We start from the raw sequence: 27,644 nt of genomic DNA, 5'->3' as shown, positions 1-27,644 counted from the left end.
AGATGACAAGTGCCTGGATTAGGACCTGCGCCGCTTCCTGTGTGAGGCAGGATAGCGAGAATAGAAGAGGGCCTAGAACAGAGCCCTGGGGGACACCAGTGGTGAGAGCACGTGGTGAGGAGACAGATTCTCGCCACGCTACCTGGTAGGAGCGACCTGTCAGGTAGGACGCAATCCAAGAGTGGGCCGCGCCGGAGATGCCCAACTCGGAGAGGGTGGAGAGGAGGATCTGATGGTTCACAGTATCGAAGGCAGCCGATAGGTCTAGAAGGATGAGAGCAGAGGAGAGAGAGTTAGCTTTAGCAGTGCGGAGCGCCTCCGTGATACAGAGAAGAGCAGTCTCAGTTGAATGACTAGTCTTGAAACCTGACTGATTTGGATCAAGAAGGTCATTCTGAGAGAGATAGCGGGAGAGCTGGCCAAGGACGGCACGTTCAAGAGTTTTGGAGAGAAAAGAAAGAAGGGATACTGGTCTGTAGTTGTTGACATCGGAGGGATCGAGTGTAGGTTTTTTCAGAAGGGGTGCAACTCTCGCTCTCTTGAAGACGGAAGGGACGTAGCCAGCGGTCAGGGATGAGTTGATGAGCGAGGTGAGGTAAGGGAGAATGTCTCCGGAAATGGTCTGGAGAAGAGAGGAGGGGATAGGGTCAAGCGGGCAGGTTGTTGGGCGGCCGGCCGTCACAAGACGCGAGATTTCATCTGGAGAGAGAGAGAAAGAGGTCAGAGCACAGGGTAGGGCAGTGTGAGCAGAACCAGCGGTGTCGTTTGACTTAGCAAACGAGGATCGGATGTCGTCGACCTTCTTTTCAAAATGGTTGACGAAGTCATCTGCAGAGAGGGAGGAGGGGGGGGGGGAGGAGGATTCAGGAGGGAGGAGAAGGTGGCAAAGAGCTTCCTAGGGTTAGAGGCAGATGCTTGGAATTTAGAGTGGTAGAAAGTGGCTTTAGCAGAGAGACAGAAGAGGAAAATGTAGAGAGGAGGGAGTGAAAGGATGCCAGGTCCGCAGGGAGGCGGGTTTTCCTCCATTTCCGCCGGCTGCCCGGAGCCCTGTTCTGTGAGCTTGCAATGAGTCGTCGAGCCACGGAGCGGGAGGGGAGGACCGAGCCGGCCTGGAGGATAGGGGACATAGAGAGTCAAAGGATGCAGAAAGGGAGGAGAGGAGGGTTGAGGAGGCAGAATCAGGAGATAGGTTGGAGAAGGTTTGAGCAGAGGGAAGAGATGATAGGATGGAAGAGGAGAGAGTAGCAGGGGAGAGAGAGCGAAGGTTGGGACGGCGCGATACCATCCGAGTAGGGGCAGTGTGGTAAGTGTTGGATGAGAGCGAGAGGGAAAAGGATACAAGGTAGTGGTCGGAGACTTGGAGGGGAGTTGCAATGAGGTTAGTGGAAGAACAGCATCTAGTAAAGATGAGGTCGAGCGTATTTCCTGCCTTGTGAGTAGGGGGGGAAGGTGAGAGGGTGAGGTCAAAAGAGGAGAGGAGTGGAAAGAAGGAGGCAGAGAGGAATGAGTCAAAGGTAGACGTGGGGAGGTTAAAGTCGCCCAGAACTGTGAGAGGTGAGCCGTCCTCAGGAAAGGAGCTTATCAAGGCATCAAGCTCATTGATGAACTCTCCGAGGGAACCTGGAGGGCGATAAATGTTAAGGATGTTAATTAAGCTTGAAAGGGCTGGTAACTGTGACAGCATGGAATTCAAAGGAGGCGATAGACAGATGGGTAAGGGGAGAAAGAGAGAATGACCACTTGGGAGAGATGAGGATCCCGGTGCCACCACCCCGCTGACCAGAAGCTCTCGGGGGTGTGCGAGAACACGTGGGCGGACGAAGAGAGAGCAGTAGGAGTAGCAGTGTTATCTGTGGTGATCCATGTTTCCGTCAGTGCCAAGAAGTCGAGGGACTGGAGGGAGGCATAGGCTGAGATGAACTCTGCCTTGTTGGCCGCAGATCGGCAGTTCCAGAGGCTACCGGAGACCTGAACTCCACGTGGGTCGTGGCGCGCTGGGACCACCAGATTAGGGTGGTCGCGCCACGCGGTGTGGAGCGTTTGTATGGTCTGTGCAGAGAGGAGAGAACAGGGATAGACAGACACATAGTTGACAGGCTACAGAAGAGGCTACGCTAATGCAAAGGAGATTGGAATGACAAGTGGACTACACGTCTCGAATGTTCAGAAAGTTAAGCTTACGTAGCAAGAATCTTATTGACTAAAATGATTAAAATGATACAGTACTGCTGAAGTAGGCTAGCTGGCAGTGGCTGCGTTGTTGACTTTGTAGGCTAGCTGGCAGTGGCTGCGTTGTTGACACTACACTAATCAAGTCGTTCCGTTGAGTGTAATAGTTTCTACAGTGCTGCTATTCGGGGCTAGCTGGCTAGCTAGCAGTGTTGATTACACCTTCATCACAGTGTGTCCTGGTCAGTACTTTAGTCACCTTCATCACAGTTTGTCCTGGTCAGTACTTTAGTCACCTTCATCACAGTGTGTCCTGGTCAGTACTTTAGTGACCTTCATCACGGTGTGTCCTGGTCAGTACTTTAGTCACCTTCATCACAGTGTGTCCTGGTCAGTGCTTTAGTCACCTTCATCACAGTGTGTCCTGGTCAGTACTTTAGTGACCTTCATCACGGTGTGTCCTGGTCAGTACTTTAGTCACCTTCATCACAGTGTGTCCTGGTCAGTACTTTAGTCACCTTCATCACGGTGTGTCCTGGTCAGTACTTTAGTCACCTTCATCACGGTGTGTCCTGGTCAGTACTTTAGTTACCTTCATCACAGTGTGTCCTGTGTTTCTGTTAATTTCATTTAAGTTTCTGGTCAGTTTCTGTTCATTTGAAAGATGAGGAAGATCTTTTGTCATATTGTGAGCCAGTTCCAGTGATTCAGAAGGTTTTACTATATTTTGTACCAGCTCTGGGTTAATGTAGGAACCTCTGCTGAGTCATTAGACCAGCTCTGTGTTAATGTAGGAACCTCTGCAGAGTCATTAGACCAGCTCTGGGTTAATGTAGGAACCTCTTTAGAGTCATTAGACCAGCTCTGGGTTAATGTAGGAACCTCTGCAGAGTCATTAGACCAGCTCTGGGTTAATGTAGGAACCTCTGTAGAGTCATTAGACCAGCTCTGGGTTAATGTAGGAACCTCTGCAGAGTCATTAGACCAGCTCTGGGTTAATGTAGGAACCTCTGCAGAGTCATTAGACCAGCTCTGGGTTAATGTAGGAGCCTCTGCAGAGTCATTAGACCAGCTCTGGGTTAATGTAGGAACCTCTTTAGAGTCATTAGACCAGCTCTGTGTGAGGGAGATGCAACCAACTTCCCTTTTACGTCAAGCCCGAGCCCCCTCCTCGCTCATACAGACCAGGCAGGCTCACCCTCCCCCTCAAAGACGCGATTCCTTCAGAGGCCAAACTTGGAAAGGTATTAAAGTAGGATTAGCTTCCCCCACAGTGCAGTGCTTGTGTCATTCAAAGGGCTCTGTTTTGGAGAGCCGACCCTGTTTGATTGTGACTAGCAGCCGGAGTCTGAGTGAGGGGGCCATGCACAGAGAAGAGGTGGATTTAACCCCCAATCTGTACACACACACACATCCCTTTACCCCAGTCCAGCGTTCACTGTTAATTCCCCCTTCTTCAGTTCTTCAGAGAAGGCTTTACTTCTCCTACCAGCTTCAGTGAACCTCTTTCTCCTCTCGGCCCCCTCGCTCGCTCCCCTCCTGGAGAGGGTGGGGTGGGTCGGTTGCCATAGTGGGAGCGTCACGCATTGGATATTCTGAACCGACCTTGTTGAGAATGGAGCTCAGGAGGCCCCAACGCTGGGGGAAAAGTCTGGATTAAACTCCAGGACAATGCCGGACAGAAAGATTCCTCAAGGGGCAAAATAGGAATTACAGGCCCCGTAATAATGCAAGGTGACAGAGAGAGGAAGTGGGAAAATAATGTCCTACAAGATTAGTCAGTTTGGTAAAAGGGCAAGAGAATAAGGGAGAGAATAGAAAGCAGACTGATTCCATCCGGATGGGGAGTTGTAAGCACTTCCCTAAAGTGTATGGAAGTCTCCGTTTTAACCTTTCACCTTTTAATTCCATTTGATTTGGCTGGCTGGGATTCTGATATGTCTTTGGCCTGATTGTGACAGCATGCATAGCCCCGTCCTAAAACCTTTGTCAAGGGAAAGGCAAAGTTTGTAAACTATGAGAATGAACTAGGGCTTGGCGGTGTACTGTATTTAACAATATACCAGTATTGATGCACAGACCGGTTTGGGTTTTTACTTCACCCTTTAATGCTATTTGAATGTTTTGGTTGATTTAAATGTGATACGCCGTGTGTAACGACCATTGTTATAGTAATGCTATTTGAATGTTTTGGTTGATTACCCCCGTGTGTAACGACCATTTTTATAGTTTACTACTTCCCTACTTGAGTCATCTCTCTCAGCTCTCTTTCCATGCTGCTTTCAACACAGAACGAAGCCACGCCCCCTGACACTCAAGGAGCGCATTTGTTGTTCCTCGATTACGAGACACTTGCGTTCAGTCTGCATGGTCAATGCAGCACATGGAACAATGTTGATAACAACGATGCTGTTTTCCCTTTGCTTCTTAATATAAATCAACTGGCGTTCTATAATTACACTATTAGTTTGTGTTTCTTACATCTGCAAACAGCTAGCTTGTCTTTTCTTAGCAAGTTGTGCCTAAATCTTGTTAGCTGCTAATTGTTAGCCACTAATGCTAATCGCTAGCTAATAAATGTACTGAGTCAGAACAAACGTATTTAACTATACAGCCTGATAATACCAGTGTTGGTGTAGACCTTAATCAGCATTTTGTTTGTGCAACAGTATCTTCTAAATCAGAGGAAGACATGAAGCAAGAATATGTTAGCTATGAAGTAACTACCGGAAAACATTCAATGTAGCCAAAAAATATAGTGTCCCCTAGGAAACACTTGTCAACACTTTGGTTCCTACCCTGTCACAATAACTCCCCCCTGGCATTTTCATTCGTTGTCATGTCAAACACTGTATTCAAAGTGCCCACTATTATATTCTAACTTTTGAATTAGAATAATTATTCTATTTCCATGATTCCAACAGTTCACCCAAGTGTTTTGCTCTAAAACACAATTGCAACATTTGCTTAAAAATAAAAATAAGGCCTGGATTGTTTGCCCATATTGTGCAGCCCTACGTGGCAGTGTGGAAATTCTATCCATTGAGTGCAAGAAATGCAGAAATATTGAATTGAATGGTATAAAGAATGGAGAAAGACCCATTTGACATCACTTATAATGTATGTGTTGCCAACCTAGGGGTCACACATAACTCATAAAGCAAATGTATACCTTTTAAAAACAGTCCAATTTGTTTTAAATAGCGTGATATTTTGGCCGTATCGCCAAGCCCTAGAATGAACTGTGGAAGAAAGCATTTTAATAATGTTCTCTAGCTCTCTTTATTACACTCTATTTTATTTCTCTCTCACAGCCCTTCTTTCCAGCCTCCCCTCTCTCTCTCTCTCAAACCCTTAGTGTCCTCATCAGCCCTTCTTTCCAGCCTCCCCTCTCTCTCTCTCAAACCCTTAGTGTCCTCATCAGCCCTTCTTTCCAGCCTCCCCTCTCTCTCTCTCAAACCCTTAGTGTCCTCATCAGCCCTTCTTTCCAGCCTCCCCTCTCTCTCTCTCTCAAACCCTTAGTGTCCTCATCAGCCCTTCTTTCCAGCCTCCCCCCTCTCTCTCTCAAACCCTTAGTGTCCTCATCAGCCCTTCTTTCCAGCCTCCCCTCTCTCTCTCTCAAACCCTTAGTGTCCTCATCAGCCCTTCTTTCCAACCTCCCCGCCCCCTCTCTCTCTCAAACCCTTAGTGTCCTCATCAGCCCTTCTTTCCAGCCTCCCCCCTCTCTCTCTCTCAAACCCTTAGTGTCCTCATCAGCCCTTCTTTCCAGCCTCCCCTCTCTCTCTCTCAAACCCTTAGTGTCCTCATCAGCCCTTCTTTCCAGCCTCCTCTCTCTCTCTCAAACCCTTAGTGTCCTCATCAGCCCTTCTTTCCAACCTCCCCCCCTCTCTCTCTCAAACCCTTAGTGTCCTCATCAGCCCTTCTTTCCAGCCTCCCTCTCTCTCTCTCTCAAACCCTTAGAGTACTCATCAGCCCTTCTTTCCAGCCTCTCCTCTCTCTCTCAAACCCTTAGTGTACTCTTTCAGCCCTTCTTTTAGTGTCCCAGCCTCCCGCCTCTCTCTCTCTCTCACAGCCCTTCTTTCCAGCCTCCCCGCCCTCTCTCTCTCTCAAACCCTTAGTGTCCTCATCAGCCCTTCTTTCCAGCCTCCCCTCTCTCTCTCTCAAACCCTTAGTGTCTTCATCAGCCCTTCTTTCCAACCTCCCTCCTCTCTCTCTCTCTCTCAAACCCTTAGTGTACTCATCAGCCCTTCTTTCCAACCTCCCCCCTCTCTCTCTCTCTCTCTCAAACCCTTAGTGTACTCATCAGCCCTTCTTTCCAACCTCCCCGCCCTCTCTCTCTCTCAAACCCTTAGTGTACTCATCAGCCCTTCTTTCCAACCTCCCTGCCCTCTCTCTCTCTCAAACCCTTAGTGTCCTCATCAGCCCTTCTTTCCAACCTCCCCCTCTCTCTCTCAAACCCTTAGTGTACTCATCAGCCCTTCTTTCCAACCTCCCCGCCCTCTCTCTCTCTCAAACCCTTAGTGTACTCATCAGCCCTTCTTTCCAACCTCCTCTCTCTCTCTCTCAAACCCTTAGTGTACTCATCAGCCCTTCTCTCCAATCTCCCGCCCCCTCTCTCTCCAACCTCCCCACCCTCTCTCTCTCTCTCAAACCCTTAGTGTACTCATCAGCCCTTCTTTCCAACCTCCCGCCCTCTCTCTCCAACCTCCCCCTCTCTCTCTCTCAAACCCTTAGTGTCCTCATCAGCCCTTCTTTCCAGCCTCCTCTCTCTCTCTCAAACCCTTAGTGTACTCATCAGCCCTTCTTTCCAGCCTCCCCGCCCTCTCTCTCTCACAGCCCTTCTTTCCAGCCTCCCCGCCCTCTCTCTCTCAAACCCTTAGTGTCCTCATCAGCCCTTCTTTCCAGCCTCCCCTCTCTCTCTCTCTCAAACCCGTAGTGTCTTCATCAGCCCTTCTTCCAACCTCCCTCCTCTCTCTCTCTCTCAAACCCTTAGTGTACTCATCAGCCCCTTTTTCCAACCTCCTCTCTCTCTCTCTCAAACCCTTAGTGTACTCATCAGCCCTTCTTTCCAACCTCCCTCCTCTCTCTCTCTCTCTCAAACCCTTAGTGTACTCATCAGCCCTTCTTTCCAACCTCCCCGCCCTCTCTCTCTCTCAAACCCTTAGTGTACTCATCAGCCCTTCTTTCCAACCTCCCTGCCCTCTCTCTCTCTCAAACCCTTAGTGTCCTCATCAGCCCTTCTTTCCAACCTCCCCCTCTCTCTCAAACCCTTAGTGTACTCATCAGCCCTTCTTTCCAACCTCCCCCCTCTCTCTCTCTCAAACCCTTAGTGTACTCATCAGCCCTTCTTTCCAACCTCCTCTCTCTCTCTCTCAAACCCTTAGTGTACTCATCAGCCCTTCTCTCCAACCTCCCCGCCCTCTCTCTCCAACCTCCCCACCCTCTCTCTCTCTCAAACCCTTAGTGTACTCATCAGCCCTTCTTTCCAACCTCCCCACCCTCTCTCTCCAACCTCCCCGCCCTCTCTCTCTCTCAAACCCTTAGTGTCCTCATCAGCCCTTCTTTCCAACCTCCTCTCTCTCTCTCAAACCCTTAGTGTACTCATCAGCCCTTCTTTCCAACCTCCCCCTCTCTCTCTCAAACCCTTAGTGTCCTCATCAGCCCTTCTTTCCATCCTCCCCGCCCTCTCTCTCTCTCAAACCCTTAGTGTCCTCATCAGCCCTTCTTTCCAACCTCCCCCCCTCTCTCAAACCCTTAGTGTACTCATCAGCCCTTCTTTCCAACCTCCTCTCTCTCTCTCTCAAACCCTTAGTGTACTCATCAGCCCTTCTCTCCAACCTCCCCGCCCTCTCTCTCCAACCTCCCCATCCTCTCTCTCTCTCAAACCCTTAGTGTACTCATCAGCCCTTCTTTCCAACCTCCCCGCCCTCTCTCTCTCTCAAACCCTTAGTGTACTCATCAGCCCTTCTTTCCAACCTCCTCTCTCTCTCTCTCAAACCCTTAGTGTACTCATCAGCCCTTCTTTCCAACCTCCTCTCTCTCTCTCTCTCTCAAACCCTTAGTGTCCTCATCAGCCCTTCTTTCCAGCCTCCCAGCCCTCTCTCTCTCTCAAACCCTTAGTGTACTCATCAGCCCTTCTTTCCATCCTCCCAGCCCTCTCTCTCTCTCAAACCCTTAGTGTCCTCATCAGCCCTTCTTTCCAGCCTCCCAGCCCTCTCTCTCTCTCTCTCAAACCCTTAGTGTACTCATCAGCCCTTCTCTCCAATCTCCCCGCCCTCTCTCTCCAACCTCCCCACCCTCTCTCTCTCTCAAACCCTTAGTGTACTCATCAGCCCTTCTTTCCAACCTCGCCGCCCTCTCTCTCCAACCTCCCCGCCCTCTCTCTCTCTCAAACCCTTAGTGTCCTCATCAGCCCTTCTTTCCAGCCTCCCCTCTCTCTCTCTCTCAAACCCTTAGAGTACTCATCAGCCCTTCTTTCCAGCCTCCCCTCTCTCTCTCTCAAACCCTTAGTGTACTCATCAGCCCTTCTTTCCAGCCTCCCCTCTCTCTCTCTCAAACCCTTAGTGTACTCATCAGCCCTTCTTTCCAGCCTCCCCGCCCTCTCTCTCTCTCACAGCCCTTCTTTCCAGCCTCCCCGCCCTCTCTCTCTCTCAAACCCTTAGTGTCCTCATCAGCCCTTCTTTCCAGCCTCCCCTCTCTCTCTCTCAAACCCTTAGTGTCTTCATCAGCCCTTCTTTCCAACCTCCCTCCTCTCTCTCTCTCTCTCAAACCCTTAGTGTACTCATCAGCCCTTCTTTCCAACCTCCCTCCTCTCTCTCTCTCTCTCTCTCAAACCCTAAGTGTCCTCATCAGCCCTTCTTTCCAGCCTCCCAGCCCTCTCTCTCTCTCTCAAACCCTTAGTGTCCTCATCAGCCCTTCTTTCCAGCCTCCCCTCTCTCTCTCTCAAACCCTTAGTGTACTCATCAGCCCTTCTTTCCAACCTCCTCTCCCTCTCTCTCAAACCCTTAGTGTACTCATCAGCCCTTCTTTCCAACCTCCTCTCTCTCTCTCTCAAACCCTTAGTGTCCTCATCAGCCCTTCTTTCCAGCCTCCCAGCCCTCTCTCTCTCTCAAACCCTAAGTGTCCTCATCAGCCCTTCTTTCCAGCCTCCCAGCCCTCTCTCTCTCTCTCAAACCCTTAGTGTCCTCATCAGCCCTTCTTTCCAGCCTCCCCTCTCTCTCTCTCAAACCCTTAGTGTCCTCATCAGCCCTTCTTTCCAGCCTCCCTCTCTCTCTCTCTCAAACCCTTAGTGTCCTCATCAGCCCTTCTTTCCAGCCTCCCCTCTCTCTCTCTCTCAAACCCTTAGTGTCCTCATCAGCCCTTCTTTCCAGCCTCCCCTCTCTCTCTCTCAAACCCTTAGTGTCCTCATCAGCCCTTCTTTCCAGCCTCCCCTCTCTCTCTCAAACCCTTAGTGTCCTCATCAGCCCTTCTTTCCAACCTCCCCGCCCTCTCTCTCTCTCAAACCCTTAGTGTCCTCATCAGCCCTTCTTTCCAGCCTCCCCTCTCTCTCTCTCTCAAACCCTTAGAGTACTCATCAGCCCTTCTTTCCAGCCTCCCCTCTCTCTCTCTCAAACCCTTAGTGTACTCATCAGCCCTTCTTTCCAGCCTCCCCTCTCTCTCTCTCAAACCCTTAGTGTACTCATCAGCCCTTCTTTCCAGCCTCCCGGCCCTCTCTCTCTCTCACAGCCCTTCTTTCCAGCCTCCCCGCCCTCTCTCTCTCTCAAACCCTTAGTGTCCTCATCAGCCCTTCTTTCCAGCCTCCCCTCTCTCTCTCTCAAACCCTTAGTGTCTTCATCAGCCCTTCTTTCCAACCTCCCTCCTCTCTCTCTCTCTCTCAAACCCTTAGTGTACTCATCAGCCCTTCTTTCCAACCTCCCCGCCCTCTCTCTCTCTCAAACCCTTAGTGTACTCATCAGCCCTTCTTTCCAACCTCCCTGCCCTCTCTCTCTCTCAAACCCTTAGTGTCCTCATCAGCCCTTCTTTCCAACCTCCCCCTCTCTCTCTCAAACCCTTAGTGTACTCATCAGCCCTTCTTTCCAACCTCCCTGCCCTCTCTCTCTCTCAAACCCTTAGTGTACTCATCAGCCCTTCTTTCCAACCTCCTCTCTCTCTCTCTCAAACCCTTAGTGTACTCATCAGCCCTTCTCTCCAATCTCCCCGCCCTCTCTCTCCAACCTCCCCACCCTCTCTCTCTCTCAAACCCTTAGTGTACTCATCAGCCCTTCTTTCCAACCTCGCCGCCCTCTCTCTCCAACCTCCCCGCCCTCTCTCTCTCTCAAACCCTTAGTGTCCTCATCAGCCCTTCTTTCCAGCCTCCCCTCTCTCTCTCTCAAACCCTTAGTGTACTCATCAGCCCTTCTTTCCAGCCTCCCCGCCCTCTCTCTCTCTCACAGCCCTTCTTTCCAGCCTCCCCGCCCTCTCTCTCTCTCAAACCCTTAGTGTCCTCATCAGCCCTTCTTTCCAGCCTCCCCTCTCTCTCTCTCAAACCCGTAGTGTCTTCATCAGCCCTTCTTTCCAACCTCCCTCCTCTCTCTCTCTCTCTCAAACCCTTAGTGTACTCATCAGCCCTTCTTTTCAACCTCCTCTCTCTCTCTCTCTCAAACCCTTAGTGTACTCATCAGCCCTTCTTTCCAACCTCCCTCCTCTCTCTCTCTCTCTCTCTCAAACCCTTAGTGTACTCATCAGCCCTTCTTTCCAACCTCCCCGCCCTCTCTCTCTCTCAAACCCTTAGTGTACTCATCAGCCCTTCTTTCCAACCTCCCTGCCCTCTCTCTCTCTCAAACCCTTAGTGTCCTCATCAGCCCTTCTTTCCAACCTCCCCCTCTCTCTCTCAAACCCTTAGTGTACTCATCAGCCCTTCTTTCCAACCTCCCCGCCCTCTCTCTCTCTCAAACCCTTAGTGTACTCATCAGCCCTTCTTTCCAACCTCCTCTCTCTCTCTCAAACCCTTAGTGTACTCATCAGCCCTTCTCTCCAACCTCCCGCCCTCTCTCTCCAACCTCCCCACCCTCTCTCTCTCAAACCCTTAGTGTACTCATCAGCCCTTCTTTCCAACCTCCCCACCCTCTCTCTCCAACCTCCCCGCCCTCTCTCTCTCAAACCCTTAGTGTCCTCATCAGCCCTTCTTTCCAACCTCCTCTCTCTCTCTCAAACCCTTAGTGTACTCATCAGCCCTTCTTTCCAACCTCCCCCTCTCTCTCTCAAACCCTTAGTGTCCTCATCAGCCCTTCTTTCCATCCTCCCCGCCCTCTCTCTCTCTCAAACCCTTAGTGTCCTCATCAGCCCTTCTTTCCAACCTCCCCCTCTCTCAAACCCTTAGTGTACTCATCAGCCCTTCTTTCCAACCTCCTCTCTCTCTCTCAAACCCTTAGTGTACTCATCAGCCCTTCTCTCCAACCTCCCCCGCCCTCTCTCTCCAACCTCCCCATCCTCTCTCTCTCTCAAACCCTTAGTGTACTCATCAGCCCTTCTTTCCAACCTCCCCGCCCTCTCTCTCTCTCAAACCCTTAGTGTACTCATCAGCCCTTCTTTCCAACCTCCTCTCTCTCTCTCTCAAACCCTTAGTGTACTCATCAGCCCTTCTTTCCAACCTCCTCTCTCTCTCTCTCAAACCCTTAGTGTCCTCATCAGCCCTTCTTTCCAGCCTCCCAGCCCTCTCTCTCTCTCAAACCCTTAGTGTACTCATCAGCCCTTCTTTCCAGCCTCCCAGCCCTCTCTCTCTCTCAAACCCTTAGTGTCCTCATCAGCCCTTCTTTCCAGCCTCCCAGCCCTCTCTCTCTCTCAAACCCTTAGTGTCCTCATCAGCCCTTCTTTCCAGCCTCCCAGCCCTCTCTCTCTCTCAAACCCTTAGTGTACTCATCAGCCCTTCTTTCCAACCTCCCCTCTCTCTCTCTCAAACCCTTAGTGTACTCATCAGCCCTTCTTTCCAACCTCCTCTCCCTCTCTCTCAAACCCTTAGTGTACTCATCAGCCCTTCTTTCCAACCTCCTCTCTCTCTCTCTCAAACCCTTAGTGTCCTCATCAGCCCTTCTTTCCAGCCTCCCAGCCCTCTCTCTCTCTCAAACCCTTAGTGTCCTCATCAGCCCTTCTTTCCAGCCTCCCAGCCCTCTCTCTCTCTCAAACCCTTAGTGTACTCATCAGCCCTTCTTTCCAACCTCCTCTCTCTCTCTCTCAAACCCTTAGTGTCCTCATCAGCCCTTCTTTCCAGCCTCCCAGCCCTCTCTCTCTCAAACCCTTAGTGTCCTCATCAGCCCTTCTTTCCAGCCTCCCAGCCCTCTCTCTCTCTCAAACCCTTAGTGTCCTCATCAGCCCTTCTTTCCAGCCTCCCAGCCCTCTCTCTCTCTCAAACCCTTAGTGTACTCATCAGCCCTTCTTTCCAGCCTCCCAGCCCTCTCTCTCTCAAACCCTTAGTGTCCTCATCAGCCCTTCTTTCCAGCCTCCCAGCCCTCTCTCTCTCTCAAACCCTTAGTGTCCTCATCAGCCCTTCTTTCCAACCTCCTCTCTCTCTCTCTCAAACCCTTAGTGTCCTCATCAGCCCTTCTTTCCAACCTCCTCTCTCTCTCTCTCAAACCCTTAGTGTCCTTATCAGCCCTTCTCTCCAACCTCCCCGCCCTCTCTCTCCAACCTCCCCACCCTCTCTCTCTCTCAAACCCTTAGTGTCCTCATCAGCCCTTCTTTCCAACCTCCCTCTCTCTCTCTCAAACCCTTAGTGTCCTCATCATCCCTTCTTTCCAACCTCCCTCTCTCTCTCTCAAACCCTTAGTGTCCTCATCAGCCCTTCTTTCCAACCTCCTCTCTCTCTCTCTCAAACCCTTAGTGTCCTCATCAGCCCTTCTTTCCAACCTCCTCTCTCTCTCTCTCAAACCCTTAGTGTCCTCATCAGCCCTTCTTTCCAACCTCCTCTCTCTCTCTCTCAAACCCTTAGTGTCCTCATCAGCCCTTCTTTCCAACCTCCTCTCTCTCTCTCTCTCAAACCCTTAGTGTCCTCATCAGCCCTTCTCTCCAACCTCCCGCCCTCTCTCTCAACCTCCCCACCCTCTCTCTCTCAAACCCTTAGTGTCCTCATCAGCCCTTCTTTCCAACCTCCCCCTCTCTCTCAAACCCTTAGTGTCCTCATCAGCCCTTCTTTCCAACCTCCCCCCTCTCTCTCAAACCCTTAGTGTCCTCATCAGCCCTTCTTTCCAACCTCCTCTCTCTCTCTCTCAAACCCTTAGTGTCCTCATCAGCCCTTCTTTCCAACCTCCTCTCTCTCTCTCTCAAACCCTTAGTGTCCTCATCAGCCCTTCTTTCCAGCCTCCTCTCTCTCTCTCTCAAACCCTTAGTGTCCTCATCAGCCCTTCTCTCCAACCTCCCCGCCCTCTCTCTCCAACCTCCCCACCCTCTCTCTCTCTCAAACCCTTAGTGTCCTCATCAGCCCTTCTTTCCAACCTCCCCCCCTCTCTCTCAAACCCTTAGTGTCCTCATCAGCCCTTCTTTCCAACCTCCTCTCTCTCTCTCTCTCTCTCAAACCCTTAGTGTCCTCATCAGCCCTTCTTTCCAACCTCCTCTCTCTCTCTCTCAAACCCTTATTGTCCTCATCAGCCCTGAGGTGCTGTGATATTACAGATGCTGATCACGTTATTAAACAAAGTCTCTGCGGGTCATTATCATACGAAGGAGTCGCCATGAGGCAGACGTCAGAGCCGGTTGTAATCCACACACACCATGGGGCATCCACCCTCAGCTCTGTCCCACCCCGGCCTCGCTGGGGCACCTGCCTGTAATATTCATGAAGCAGGATAATTGGTTTGGGACTCGGGACAGCATGGAACAGCAGCTGCCTGTGGGAGAGGTGGCTGGTATCAGCAGCTGCCTGTGGGAGAGGTGGCTGGTAACAGAATGTTCTGTAGATGTTTGGACTCTGGCAATTGTTACTGAGTGGACTATCCTAGCTAAATTAATAAAATGTCATTACATTAAATGTAGATTTAGTAGTATCAGACATGCTATCGGGTGGTGGATTGACTATGGGAAACAGGAGGACCACTTACCCTTATATTGTATTTGTCAAATTGGTGTCAGAAGTGGGATCCAATGTGCCACAGTTCAGGCTATATTTATAACTGTCTGATCAAATGTTTTGCACATGGGAACATTTTATCCCTGTTTAACTTTTTTGTTGGATGGATGAAAAGTCATAGTACCATGCTGCTGCTGCTGCTGCCTACCCATCAGGCCTTGTTGCGATGCAAATGTATCATCTCGAAACATTTAACACTGCTTCCCCCTAAACACCCCCCCCCCCCCCCCCACACCCCCACGTGAAGGCCCTCCTCCTTTCCCAACCGCTAATGCCCACGGTCGGGCTCAAGCGGAGCATCGCGCACGCGGGGGTGGGGCAGTGTTTAGGGGGAAGCAGTGTTAAATGTTTCGAGATGATACATTTGCATCGCAACAAGGCCTGATGGGTAGGCAGCAGCATAGTGGGGGGGCGTTCGGCTGTGCTTTTACAGTTGAGTGGGTGTCAAAAGGCTAAGGGGTCGCAGTGGGTAGCCTGCTAGCCAAGCATAACCCAGTCCTACTCTGTCACATATAGCAAACAGAATGTTACATGGGGAATTAACAAAACATTTTTATTTATTTTTTGCCACTAGTCCAATGTTTGTTTGGCTCATTTAGTTCAAATTCAGTTAAATTGTTATTTTAGAGCCTACGGGAGTATAAAAACTAACATTTATGATTGACATTATACTACATGCAGTAAATAGTAGTAATAACTGTACTGCTAAGAACAATATATCTGCAGTTGTTACAACCATTGGTCGTCACAAATAATTCAAGACTACTCCAACAATCTGTTCCAACTCTGGTCTCATCACCTATGCTTTCCCCTACTCTTGTCTCCCCAGGCTGTTTGCCACCAAGTGCAGTGGTTGCCTGGAGAATATAGCTCCTACTGAGTTTGTGATGCGTGCCCTGGAGTGTGTGTACCACCTGGGCTGTTTCTGCTGCTGCGTGTGCGACAGGCAGCTGTGCAAAGGAGACGAGTTTGTCCTCAAGGAGGGCCAGCTGCTCTGCAAGAGCGACTACGAGAGGGAGAAGGAACTGCTCAGCTCCATGAGCCCTGATGCCTCAGATTCAGGTAAAAAGTACAACTCTCCTTAAGTTTCCTCAGTGGCGCGCTGTGCCCTGTTCCACAGATGTGCGGGCTTCTCCTATCTGTTCCTCTGGTTCTTCCTTTTCCAAATAATGATGCAGCTTGCCAAACCAGTTAGTAGCACTTTATTCTTTAGATACCACCACACATTTTCTGCACAGTATCCTTACAGACTATCTTTTCTGATTTTAATACAGTGATGATGACATCAATCCCAGGACTTCAACTACTGTATGGGAACTGTTGAAGAGATGGGCACCAGGCCAATAGTAGTGCACTATATTGGAAATGAGGAGCCTTTTGGGACACAGACAGGGGTCATTCAAACCAGACAGGAGTCATTCAAACCAGACAGGGGTCATTCAAACCAGACAGGGGTCATTCAAACCAGACAGGGGTCATTCGAACCAGACAGGGGTCATTAAAACCAGACAGGGGTCATTAAAACCAGACAGGGGTCATTAAACCAGACAGGGGTCATTCAAACCAGACAGGGGTCATTCAAACCAGACAGGGGTCATTCAAACCAGACAGGGGTTATTAAACCAGACAGGGGTCATTAAACCAGACAGGGGTTATTAAACCAAACAGGGGTCATTAAACCAGACAGGGGTTATTAAACCAGACAGGGGTCATTAAACCAGACAGGGGTCATTAAACCAGACAGGGGTTATTAAACCAGACAGGGGTCATTAAACCAGACAGGGGTCATTAAACCAGACAGGGGTCATTAAACCAGACAGGGGTCATTAAACCAGACAGGGGTCATTAAACCCCGGGGAGCTTCATTTAACGTATTATGAATGTGTTTAATGAACAATTTTTTAAAGATCATTGATATTAAATACATGATCGGAGTCAAACATTTGGCTAAATGGAAGAAGTTGAAAGATAACTAATAACAGTAAGAAAGTCCTGGAAATAATGAAGGCGGGTTCCATTGAATAGATGTAACAATGATCTTCCATTATGTACTTTAGTGTGGATACAGGTCATTTGAAACAGTGGAGAAAGGTCAAAGACGACACATTGGTGCTGCTGGCTTCCGGGTTGGATGCGCGCTGTGTTAAGAAGCAGTGCGGCTTGGTCGGGTTGTGTATCGGAGGACGCATGACTTTCAACCTTCGTCTCTCCCGAGCCCGTACGGGAGATGTAGCGATGAGACAAGATAGTAGCTACTAAAAACAATTGGAGACCACGAAATTGGGAAGAAAAAGGGGTAAAATAAAAATTTAAAAACAACAACAACAAAAAAGTCTTAAGGCAAGACCTAAAACCTCTTAAAGGATCCACCCCTTCTCCCTATTTTAAATGAATGTAGTAGAGAATGAATGTAGGAGAATTTAACACATTAGATCTGGTAAAAGATAATACAAAGAAGAAACCATGCGTTGTTTTTTTGTACCATCATCTTTGAAATGCAAGAGAAAGGCCATCATGTATTATTCCAGCATAGGCACAATTTAGATTTTGGCCACTAGATGTCAGCAGTGTATGTGCAAAGTGTTAGACTGATCCAATGAACCATTGCATTTCTGTTCAAAATGTTGTATCAAGACTGCCCAAAGGTGCCTAATTGGTTTATTAATAACTTTTCAACTTCATAACTGTGCACCCTCTTCAAACACTAGCATGGTATTATTTCACTGTAATAGCTACTGTAAATTGGACAGTGAAGTTAGATTAACAAGAATTTAAGCTTTCGGCCAATATCAGATATGTCTATGTACTGGGAAATGTTCTAGTTACTTACAACCTCTTGCTAATCGCATTAGCCTACGTTAGCTCAACCGTCCCGCGGGGGACCCACCGATGCTGTTAAATCACCAAACAACTGCAGACAAGCTCTCCCATGCCTATCAATGCAGTGTATATATCGATATTGATTATTTCCATTTACGGTTATATAACAGTATCCTCTGCACATTTATTTTCAATAAAAATCCTGCTGCTGGATGTAGTCGTCAAGGGTTAGTTGTCATTTGTGTTGCGTTTAGAAAACCTGTTCAACAATGTTTCAATGACGATGCTTTTTGGGTTGTAATTTCCTTTTGCAGAGAAGAGTGAAGCTGAGGAGCTGGACGGGAAGCCTGAGAAGGGCTCTGGGGGCCAGGGGAAGGGCAGTGACGACGGGAAAGACCCTCGCCGTCCCAAACGGCCACGCACCATCCTGACCACACAGCAGAGGAGAGCCTTCAAGGCGTCCTTCGAGGTGTCCTCCAAACCCTGCCGGAAGGTAACCATCTTACAGTCTGACGAAACAGATACAGATCCTATCACTCACAAGAGGAGATGATGTCATAGACCTGCGTAGCTCTAGTATGTTCCAATAATGGCAACCATCTTGGTCAGGAATAGATTAAATTGGACTGAATTTAATACTGTGTCTTAAACAGCCATGAACTTTAGAGCCCATCCGAATTTAGGCCGTTCCTACTACTATATTGTTGTGTCTTACCAAATAACAATGTGTCTACCACTTCTAGAAGATACTACTAAGATATTACTACTCGTGTATTAAATATTCAATAAAATGTCATTAAGAATTTAAACAACTATATTCAGACACTTATCATACAACCCCCTTTTATCGACTTTATCAAAAGTATAATGTATTTTAAATACTTTCGACCACCTCTTACTCCCTTTGTAAGAAGGCTTTACAAGAGGGGGATGAAACGTGTCCGTTTTGACTTCTCCCCCCCAGGTTAGAGAGACACTGGCGGCAGAGACGGGCCTCAGTGTCCGTGTTGTCCAAGTGTGGTTCCAGAACCAAAGAGCCAAGGTGAGATCTACCTGAACGATGTCTAAAAAGCTGCTCCCCAAATGAAACAGGATGGAAAATACAATCACTTTAAATAAACATTTCAACAGTCAACTTGCAATGATCAGGGTTTTAGGGCACCTTAATGCTACTCTATTCACAGTCCCATGTGGCATTAGCTATTCTCTATACGTTGCACTATACGGCCCAAAGGGCTTTGGTCAAAAGTAGTGCTCTATATAGGGAATAAGGGTGCTATTTGGGATGTAGCCTAAGATTCACTGAAGTATGAACCATATTGTCTATACATGTTGGTCAAGCTTTTGCGTCTGTTATTAACCAGCATTGTGTTTTATTTGTAGATGAAGAAGCTAGCCCGGAGACAGCAACAACAGCACGAGCAGCAGAACTCCCAAAGGCTAGGCCAAGGTAGGTTTCTCTAGTTGTGAGTGTTGTGTGTCTGTATGTCTGTGTGTTTAGTGTGTGTGCACGTGAACGTGTGGTTGCATATGTGTGTGTGCCCAAGAGGTGAACTGGCTGAGAGTGTGGTTTGGACAGGAGATGGAATAACTGGGCAGGTCTTCTGCATTATGATGAGGCTTCACTGGTTCTAGAATACTCCTAGAATACCTTATGATGAGATGTCACTGGTTCTAGAATACTCCTAGAATACCTTATGAGACTTCACTGGTTCTAGAATACTCCTAGAATACCTTATGATGAGATGTCACTGGTTCTAGAATACTCCTAGAATACCTTATGAGACTTCACTGGTTCTAAAATACTCCTAGAATACCTTATGATGAGATGTCACTGGTTCTAGAATACTCCTAGAATACCTTATGAGACTTCACTGGTTCTAGAATACTCCTAGAATACCTTATGATGAGGCTTCACTGGTTCTAGAATACTCCTAGAATACCTTATGAGACTTCACTGGTTCTAGAATACTCCTAGAATACCTTATGATGAGATGTCACTGGTTCTAGAATACTCCTAGAATACCTTATGATGAGATGTCACTGGTTCTAGAATACTCCTAGAATAACTTATGATGAGATGTCACTGGTTCTAGAATACTCCTAGAATACCTTATGATGAGATGTCACTGGTTCTAGAATACTCCTAGAATACCTTATGATGAGACGTCACTGGTTCTAGAATACTCCTAGAATACCTTATGATGAGGCTTCACTGGTTCTAGAATACTCCTAGAATACCTTATGATGAGATGTCACTGGTTCTAGAATACTCCTAGAATACCTTATGAGACTTCACTGGTTCTAGAATACTCCTAGAATACCTTATGATGAGATGTCACTGGTTCTAGAATACTCCTAGAATACCTTATGAGACTTCACTGGTTCTAGAATACTCCTAGAATACCTTATGATGAGACGACACTGGTTCTAGAATACTCCTAGAATACCTAATGATGAGACTTCACTGGTTCTAGAATACTCCTAGAATACCTTATGATGAGGCTTCACTGGTTCTAGAATACTCCTAGAATACCTTATGATGAGACGTCACTGGTTCTAGAATACTCCTAGAATACCTTATGATGAGACTTCACTGGTTCTAGAATATTCCTAGAATACCTTATGATGAGACGTCACTGGTTCTAGAATACTCCTAGAATACCTTATGACAGGGGTCATCACAGGACAGGGGTCATTCCAGTGGTGAATGGTCCTGACCAGGGTGAGACAGGACAGGGGTCATTCCAGTGGTGAATGGTCCTGACCAGGATGAGACAGGACAGGGGTCATTCCAGTGGTGAATGGTCCTGACCAGGATGAGACAGGACAGGGGTCATTCCAGTGGTGAATGGTCCTGACCAGGATGAGACAGGACAGGGGTCATTCCAGTGGTGAATGGTCCTGACCAGGGTGAGACAGGACAGGGGTCATTCCAGTGGTGAATGGTCCTGACCAGGGTGAGACAGGACAGGGGTCATTCCAGTGGTGAATGGTCCTGACCAGGGTGAGACAGGACAGGGGTCATTCCAGTGGTGAATGGTCCTGACCAGGGTGAGACAGGACAGGGGTCATTCCAGTGGTGAATGGTCCTGACCAGGATGAGACAGGACAGGGGTCAAAGCCAGGCCTCAGTCCAATGATGTGTTATTATTAACCACTATCCCCCCAGAGTCCTGACCCGTACATCTTCTGTTTCCACCACTGTGATATTACTGGGCGTGTGTATGGGTTTGTATGTGCGTATATTACTGGGCGTGTGTATGGGTTTGTGTGTGCGTATATTACTGGGCGTGTGTATGGGTTTGTGTGTGCGTGCGTGAAGTCGCTGCCCAGTATCAAACTCCCAACCCAGCAGATTTGTGACAGCAACTCACTGTTTGAATTAAGGGTAGCATTATATATAGAGTATTATAAACCGGGTAGTTCCCCCTCAGGCCTTATTGCTTAATTATAAACCGGGTAGTTCCCCCTCGGGCCTTATTGCTTAATTATAAACCGGGTAGTTCCCCCTCGGGCCTTATTGCTTAATTATAAACCGGGTAGTTCCTCCTCGGGCCTTATTGCTTAATTATAAACCGGGTAGTTCCCCCTCGGGCCTTATTGCTTAATTATAAACCGGGTAGTTCCTCCTCGGGCCTTATTGCTTAATTATAAACCGGGTAGTTCCCCCTCGGGCCTTATTGCTTAATTATAAACCGGGTAGATCCTCCTCGGTCCTTATTGGTTAATTATAAACCGGGTAGTTCCCCCTCGGGCCTTATTGGTTAATTATAAACCGGGTAGTTCCCCCTCGGGCCTTATTGCTTAATTATAAACTGGGTAGATCCCCCTCTGGCCTTATTGCTTAATTATAAACCGGGTAGTTCCCCCTCGGGCCTTATTGCTTAATTATAAACCGGGTAGTTCCCCCTCGGGCCTTATTGCTTAATTATAAACCGGGTAGATCCCCCTCGGGCCTTATTGCTTAATTCTATGTCTATAGTGTCGCAGTATATAACACACAACTCTACTCTTACATTTGCACTTTAGGATAAAAATTGTATCGAACACCCAAATACAAGCTAAGTAATGTAGACGCTTAAGTGTTCAGAAGCATCCAGGTGTTTTCAGTCCATATTTGACCTAATATTGAGTCGGTGGTCATGTTTTGTTTCTATTCTGGATTTCTGGACTTTCTATTCCTTCACCTTTGATATTGATAATAAATCACCGTAGCAGTCGGGAGCCGAACTGATAACACCAACACACTGTCTCACACTTGAGACTGCATGAGACTGCATGAGACTGCATGAGACAGCGTGAGACTGCACGAGACTGCACGAGACTGCATTAGACTGCACGAGACTGCATGAGACTGCACGAGACTGCATTAGACTGCATGAGACTGCACGAGACTGCATTAGACTGCATGAGACTGCATGAGACTACATTAGACTGCACGAGACTGCATGAGACTGCACTAGACTGCATGAGACTGCATTAGACTGCACGAGACTGCATGAGGCTGCATGTTTAAAGATGGCTGCAAAACTGAGGTCATTTGGGTGATAGTGTTGATTAGAATCATATCAAAGCCAGGGGTTATCAAGTGTGATCAGCTCGGCTCCCCATCGCTGTGGTGCTTTGTTGAGGACAGGATATGAGAGACGGAGTAATAAGTGCTCAGCACAAGTAGCGGCGTCTGCGAATGGGCTGCCATGTCAATAATGTGATCTAATAACCAGGGTTTATAACCACCTCAGTCACCCAGTGTAGTTAACTAAAATGAGCCCTGTAGTTAACTAAATGAGATCTGGGACTTAGATACGTGCTGAAGTTATGACTAAGAGCATTTAGTGAGAACTGAGGAACTTAAAAATCAAAACGGAAAACTTTAGAAACTGCGTACACACACACACACACACACACACTACATGTTAGTGTTTTTGAAAGTATATCAATCTTAAAATCTTTTTTCATGTCATGTATTTTTCGTTATATTTCGGACCCCAGTAAGACTAGCTGTCTACATTGGGATCCTAATACATCAAATCAGTGGAGAACATGTTGTAAGAACAGGTGAATAGGTCAAGAAGAGATATTCACCTGTATGTCTCTGTCACCTCCAGAAGAGATATTCACCTGTATGTCTCTGTCCTCCCCCCAGAAGAGATATTCACCTGTATGTCTGTCACCTCCAGAAGAGATATTCACCTGTATGTCTCTGTCCTCCCTCCAGAAGAGATATTCACCTGTATGTCTCTGTCCTCCCCCCAGAAGAGATATTCACCTGTATGTCTCTGTCCTCCCCCCAGAAGAGATATTCACCTGTATGTCTCTGTCCCCCCCAGAAGAGATATTCACCTGTATGTCTCTGTCCTCCCTCCAGAAGAGATATTCACCTGTATGTCTCTGTCCTCCCTCCAGAAGAGATATTCACCTGTATGTCTCTGTCCTCCCCCCAGAAGAGATATTCACCTGTATGTCTCTGTCCCCTCCAGAAGAGATATTCACCTGTATGTCTCTGTCCCCTCCAGAAGAGATATTCACCTGTATGTCTTTGTCCCCTCCAGAAGAGATATTCACCTGTATGTCTCTGCCCCCTCCAGAAGAGATATTCACCTGTATGTCTCTGTCCTCCCTCCAGAAGAGATATTCACCTGTATGTCTCTGTCCTCCCTCCAGAAGAGATATTCACCTGTATGTCTCTGTCCTCCCCCCAGAAGAGATATTCACCTGTATGTCTCTGTCCCCTCCAGAAGAGATATTCACCTGTATGTCTCTGTCCCCTCCAGAAGAGATATTCACCTGTATGTCTTTGTCCCCTCCAGAAGAGATATTCACCTGTATGTCTCTGTCCCCTCCAGAAGAGATATTCACCTGTATGTCTCTGTCCTCCCTCCAGAAGAGATATTCACCTGTATGTCTCTGCCCCCTCCAGAAGAGATATTCACCTGTATGTCTCTGTCCTCCCTCCAGAAGAGATATTCACCTGTATGTATCTGTCCTCCCTCCAGAAGAGATATTCACCTGTATGTCTATGTCCCCTCCAGAAGAGATATTCACCTGTATGTCTCTGTCCTCCCTCCAGAAGAGATATTCACCTGTATGTCTCTGTCCTCCCTCCAGAAGAGATATTCACCTGTATGTCTCTGTCCTCCCCCCAGAAGAGATATTCACCTGTATGTCTCTGTCCTCCCCCCAGAAGAGATATTAACCTGTATGTCTCTGTCCTCCCTCCAGAAGAGATATTCACCTGTATGTCTCTGTCCCCTCCAGAAGAGATATTCACCTGTATGTCTCTGTCCCCTCCAGAAGAGATATTCACCTGTATGTCTCTGTCCTCCCTCCAGAAGAGATATTCACCTGTATGTCTCTGTCCCCTCCAGAAGAGATATTCACCTGTATGTCTCTGTCCCCTCCAGAAGAGATATTCACCTGTATGTCTTTGTCCCCTCCAGAAGAGATATTCACCTGTATGTCTCTGCCCCCTCCAGAAGAGATATTCACCTGTATGTCTCTGTCCTCCCTCCAGAAGAGATATTCACCTGTATGTCTCTGTCCTCCCTCCAGAAGAGATATTCACCTGTATGTCTCTGTCCTCCCCCCAGAAGAGATATTCACCTGTATGTCTCTGTCCCCTCCAGAAGAGATATTCACCTGTATGTCTCTGTCCCCTCCAGAAGAGATATTCACCTGTATGTCTTTGTCCCCTCCAGAAGAGATATTCACCTGTATGTCTCTGTCCCATCCAGAAGAGATATTCACCTGTATGTCTCTGTCCTCCCTCCAGAAGAGATATTCACCTGTATGTCTCTGCCCCCTCCAGAAGAGATATTCACCTGTATGTCTCTGTCCTCCCTCCAGAAGAGATATTCACCTGTATGTCTCTGTCCTCCCTCCAGAAGAGATATTCACCTGTATGTCTACGTCCCCTCCAGAAGAGATATTCACCTGTATGTCTCTGTCCTCCCTCCAGAAGAGATATTCACCTGTATGTCTCTGTCCTCCCTCCAGAAGAGATATTCACCTGTATGTCTCTGTCCTCCCCCCAGAAGAGATATTCACCTGTATGTCTCTGTCCTCCCCCCAGAAGAGATATTAACCTGTATGTCTCTGTCCTCCCTCCAGAAGAGATATTCACCTGTATGTCTCTGTCCCCTCCAGAAGAGATATTCACCTGTATGTCTCTGTCCCCTCCAGAAGAGATATTCACCTGTATGTCTCTGTCCTCCCTCCAGAAGAGATATTCACCTGTATGTCTATGTCCCCTCCAGAAGTAATGTCGGGTCGGATGGAGGGCCTGCTGAGCTCCTACACCCCCCTGGGCCCCCCTCAGCAGCAGCAGCTAGTGGCTATGGAGCAGAACGGATACGGCACCGACCCCTTCCAGCATGGACTCACCCCACCACAGATGCCCGGAGACCACATGAACCCATACGGTGAGGACAGCAGTACAGAGTCAAGTCACACAGACAGTGTACACCCCCCCTTCCCACACACACACACCCCCCACACACACACACACCCCCACACACACCCCCACACACACACACCCCCACCCCCACACACACACACACCCCCCCACACACACACACCCCCCACACCCACCCCCCACCCCACACACACCCCCCACACACACACACCCCACACACACCCCCCCCACCCCCACCCCCACACACACACCCCCACCCCCACACACCCCCACACACACACCCCACACACCCCCCCACACACACAGTGGTCTAATTAGCTTGGTCACATTATGAATCATGTAGGCTCACCTCATAAGAATAACATGGCGTGGCTGAATACCCTGTTGCCCTGGGAGATAACCCCCCCGGCCCTGACATCAGGTAGTTGCATATGTGTGTAGCATATTGTACAATTGGCCTCAAGATTCCTGTCTGTCTGGTGAATTGGTATTCTGTGAGCCGATGGTCTTCAGATGGTCTTCAGGCTACAGCTTTGTCCAAACCATCACCACTGTCTCATCTCCTAACACTCACCCAAATTATGTCATCCTTCACCAAACCCTTGGTCCTTACGACCCCCCCCCCCCCGCCCATACACACACACACACACACACACACACACACATGTACTGGTTTTATTGCTGCGAAGGATAACCAATAATGTGTGTGTCTGATTAAAAATGTATGGACCATCAAGCTGTCTCTGTGCTGATGTAACGGTGTCATTTAGATCCAAAGCACCAGCAACACCCAGGAGAGAAGACTCCTCGTCGCTGCAATTAAACACTGGTTGCCATGAACTAAGAAAAGAACACACCGTCTCTGGTTGTGTTCCCACAGTGTCCCCGTAACACTCATTATTTTCTGTTGTGTGCCATCTTTATTGAGGCTTTGGAAGCACTTTGATTCAGGTGGCAATAGGTACAATCAGAGATATTGCAGCCCACACATTCCCCATTAACAGTGAACGTTCATCCCAGCTGATTTAAAGTTATTGCCACGGCCAAACCACAAACATTAACTGTGTTTTTTTTTTTTTTTTTTGGGGGGAGGGGTGTTCTTTATCAGTTTAGTTTTTTTGTGTAAACATCTCCCTCCCCCGTGTTTATTTGAGCAACTAGTTCACATAACCTCACTCATAGCTCTGTTTGTCTTTGCTTCTGTCTCTCTTCTCTAACAGGAAATGACTCCATTTTCCACGACATCGACAGCGACACGTCCCTCACCAGCCTCAGCGACTGTTTCATGGCGGCGTCCGACATTGGCTCCCTGCAGGTGCGGGTGGGGAACCCCATCGACCGTCTCTACTCCATGCAGAGCTCTTACTTTGCCTCCTGAAAGTCAACCCTGAAACGAAGGGGGTTGGGGATGGAGGGATGAAGGGATGGAGGGAGGGAGGGAGGGATGGAGGGAGGGAGGGAGGGGTGCGGATGAGGGGATACTCCGTACATAACTGTACAGCCATAAAACAAACTTTTGCCTCAAGAAAATAACTGAAGGGAAAAACAGAAAGGTACCACGCAAAAATAATCTCCACTGATTGGCTTGTAGCCAGGAACTAGGAGAGAAGGACAAACATGAAGACATAATTGGACACTTTTCCCCATGTATTAGAGAAACAGGGGGGACCTTAAACTACAACATGGTTAAGAACGGTATTAGAGAAACAGGGGGGACCTTAAACTACAACATGGTTAAGAACGGTATTGGAGAAACAGGGGGACCTTAAACTACAACATGGTTAAGAACGGTATTGGAGAAACAGGGGGACCTTAAACTACAACATGGTTAAGAACGGTATTAGAGAAACAGGGGGGACCTTAAACTACAACATGGTTAAGAACGGTATTAGAGAAACAGGGGGACCTTAAACTACAACATGGTTAAGAACGGTATTAGAGAAACAGGGGGGACCTTAAACTACAACATGGTTAAGAACGGTATTAGAGAAACAGGGGGGACCTTAAACTACAACATGGTTAAGAATGGTATTAGAGAAACAGGGGGACCTTAAACTACAACATGGTTAAGAATGGTATTAGAGTGATTTCTGCAAGATGTTTGTGAAAAAAATGATTATAATAATGTCGTTGCATCTATGCTCAGAAGAATACTTATTTAAGTCCACATTTGTGTATATATAATGAAATGGAAATATTTGTTTGACCTGAATTCTAAAAGGGGAAGATGTATATGTGTTTATTGTCCAAGTCACTGATTTTGAAATAGTCAGTGAACCAGTAGAGGACTCAATAGGCATTCAGCTGTGTGTCCAAGTTTTATCAACAGGAACCTTCTCTGAGCATGTGTCCAAGCTTTATCAACAGGAACCTTCTCTGAGCATGTGTCCAAGTGAACCTTTCCTAAAAGCATAGACTTTAAAAAAAAATTAAAAAATAAACTATGTATAACACCAAATTGAGTATATTACGATGTTCAAAGTTGGTATATGCTGATCATGTTTCTTTATCAACACTACAACAACCATAAATCATTTTGATAATATACATTAAGCTTCTGGGATGTGTGATATTAAAGAGAGTTTGTGAAAGACAGATTGGATTTTTAAAATTGTTTTGATTTAAGTGTATATAGTATATGTGGAACATTCTCAAAAACAAAGCAGTTTTGCATGTTGAAATGGACTATTTATTATTAAAGGACAACTAAGCTAAGTGGTACTTCAAAAATGGAAAAGCTTTATTTAAAAAGACAAAGATCCCAGTGTAAAGTAGTGAGAAGAAGAAGCGTTATAATTCATTTCTGTCCTTTTGATTATGAAATTTATAGTAGTATTTTTGTTGTGTAAATTAGTATCACTGTGCTATTTATTTGTCACAAGCTCACTGAGACCTTGTCGAGAGTGCATTTTTATTGCTACAATTTGCTAAATTACCAAAGTTTGTTGGTACTACAAAATAAACTCTGAAAAACCCCAGTTCCTATTTCTTGTCTTCCTTAATATTCTTCTTGAACATTTTTCAATGACATACTGGATCTGAGAACAACACATTTAAATTCATAACCTAAATGAAATTTAAGACCATTAGATGTAGGCCTATTCAGTCTATTCTATAATCATTCATATGAAAGATGGCAAC

The 27,644-nt window shown here is 47.6% G+C and overlaps 1 protein-coding gene across 1 annotated transcript in view; it reads left to right on the top strand.

The window, feature by feature from the left end:
• LOC115117078 (LIM homeobox transcription factor 1-beta-like) overlaps positions 1-25,921 on the top strand; it is a 129,389-nt gene extending 103,468 nt beyond the window's left edge. The window contains exons 3-8 of the mRNA XM_065017199.1: positions 15,096-15,328; positions 17,401-17,579; positions 18,051-18,128; positions 18,470-18,536; positions 24,346-24,510; positions 25,724-25,921. Coding sequence (XP_064873271.1) covers positions 15,096-15,328; positions 17,401-17,579; positions 18,051-18,128; positions 18,470-18,536; positions 24,346-24,510; positions 25,724-25,881 — 880 coding nt within the window. The 3' untranslated portion in view covers positions 25,882-25,921. The remainder of the gene's footprint in view (positions 1-15,095; positions 15,329-17,400; positions 17,580-18,050; positions 18,129-18,469; positions 18,537-24,345; positions 24,511-25,723) is intronic.
• Positions 25,922-27,644: the final 1,723 nt, after the last annotated feature.

This window comes from Oncorhynchus nerka, linkage group LG4, assembly GCF_034236695.1.
Source record: "Oncorhynchus nerka isolate Pitt River linkage group LG4, Oner_Uvic_2.0, whole genome shotgun sequence".
Classification (NCBI taxonomy): domain Eukaryota; kingdom Metazoa; phylum Chordata; class Actinopteri; order Salmoniformes; family Salmonidae; genus Oncorhynchus; species Oncorhynchus nerka.
Note: the sequence above shows the minus strand (reverse complement) of the source record. Positions and strands in the feature narration are given on the sequence as shown.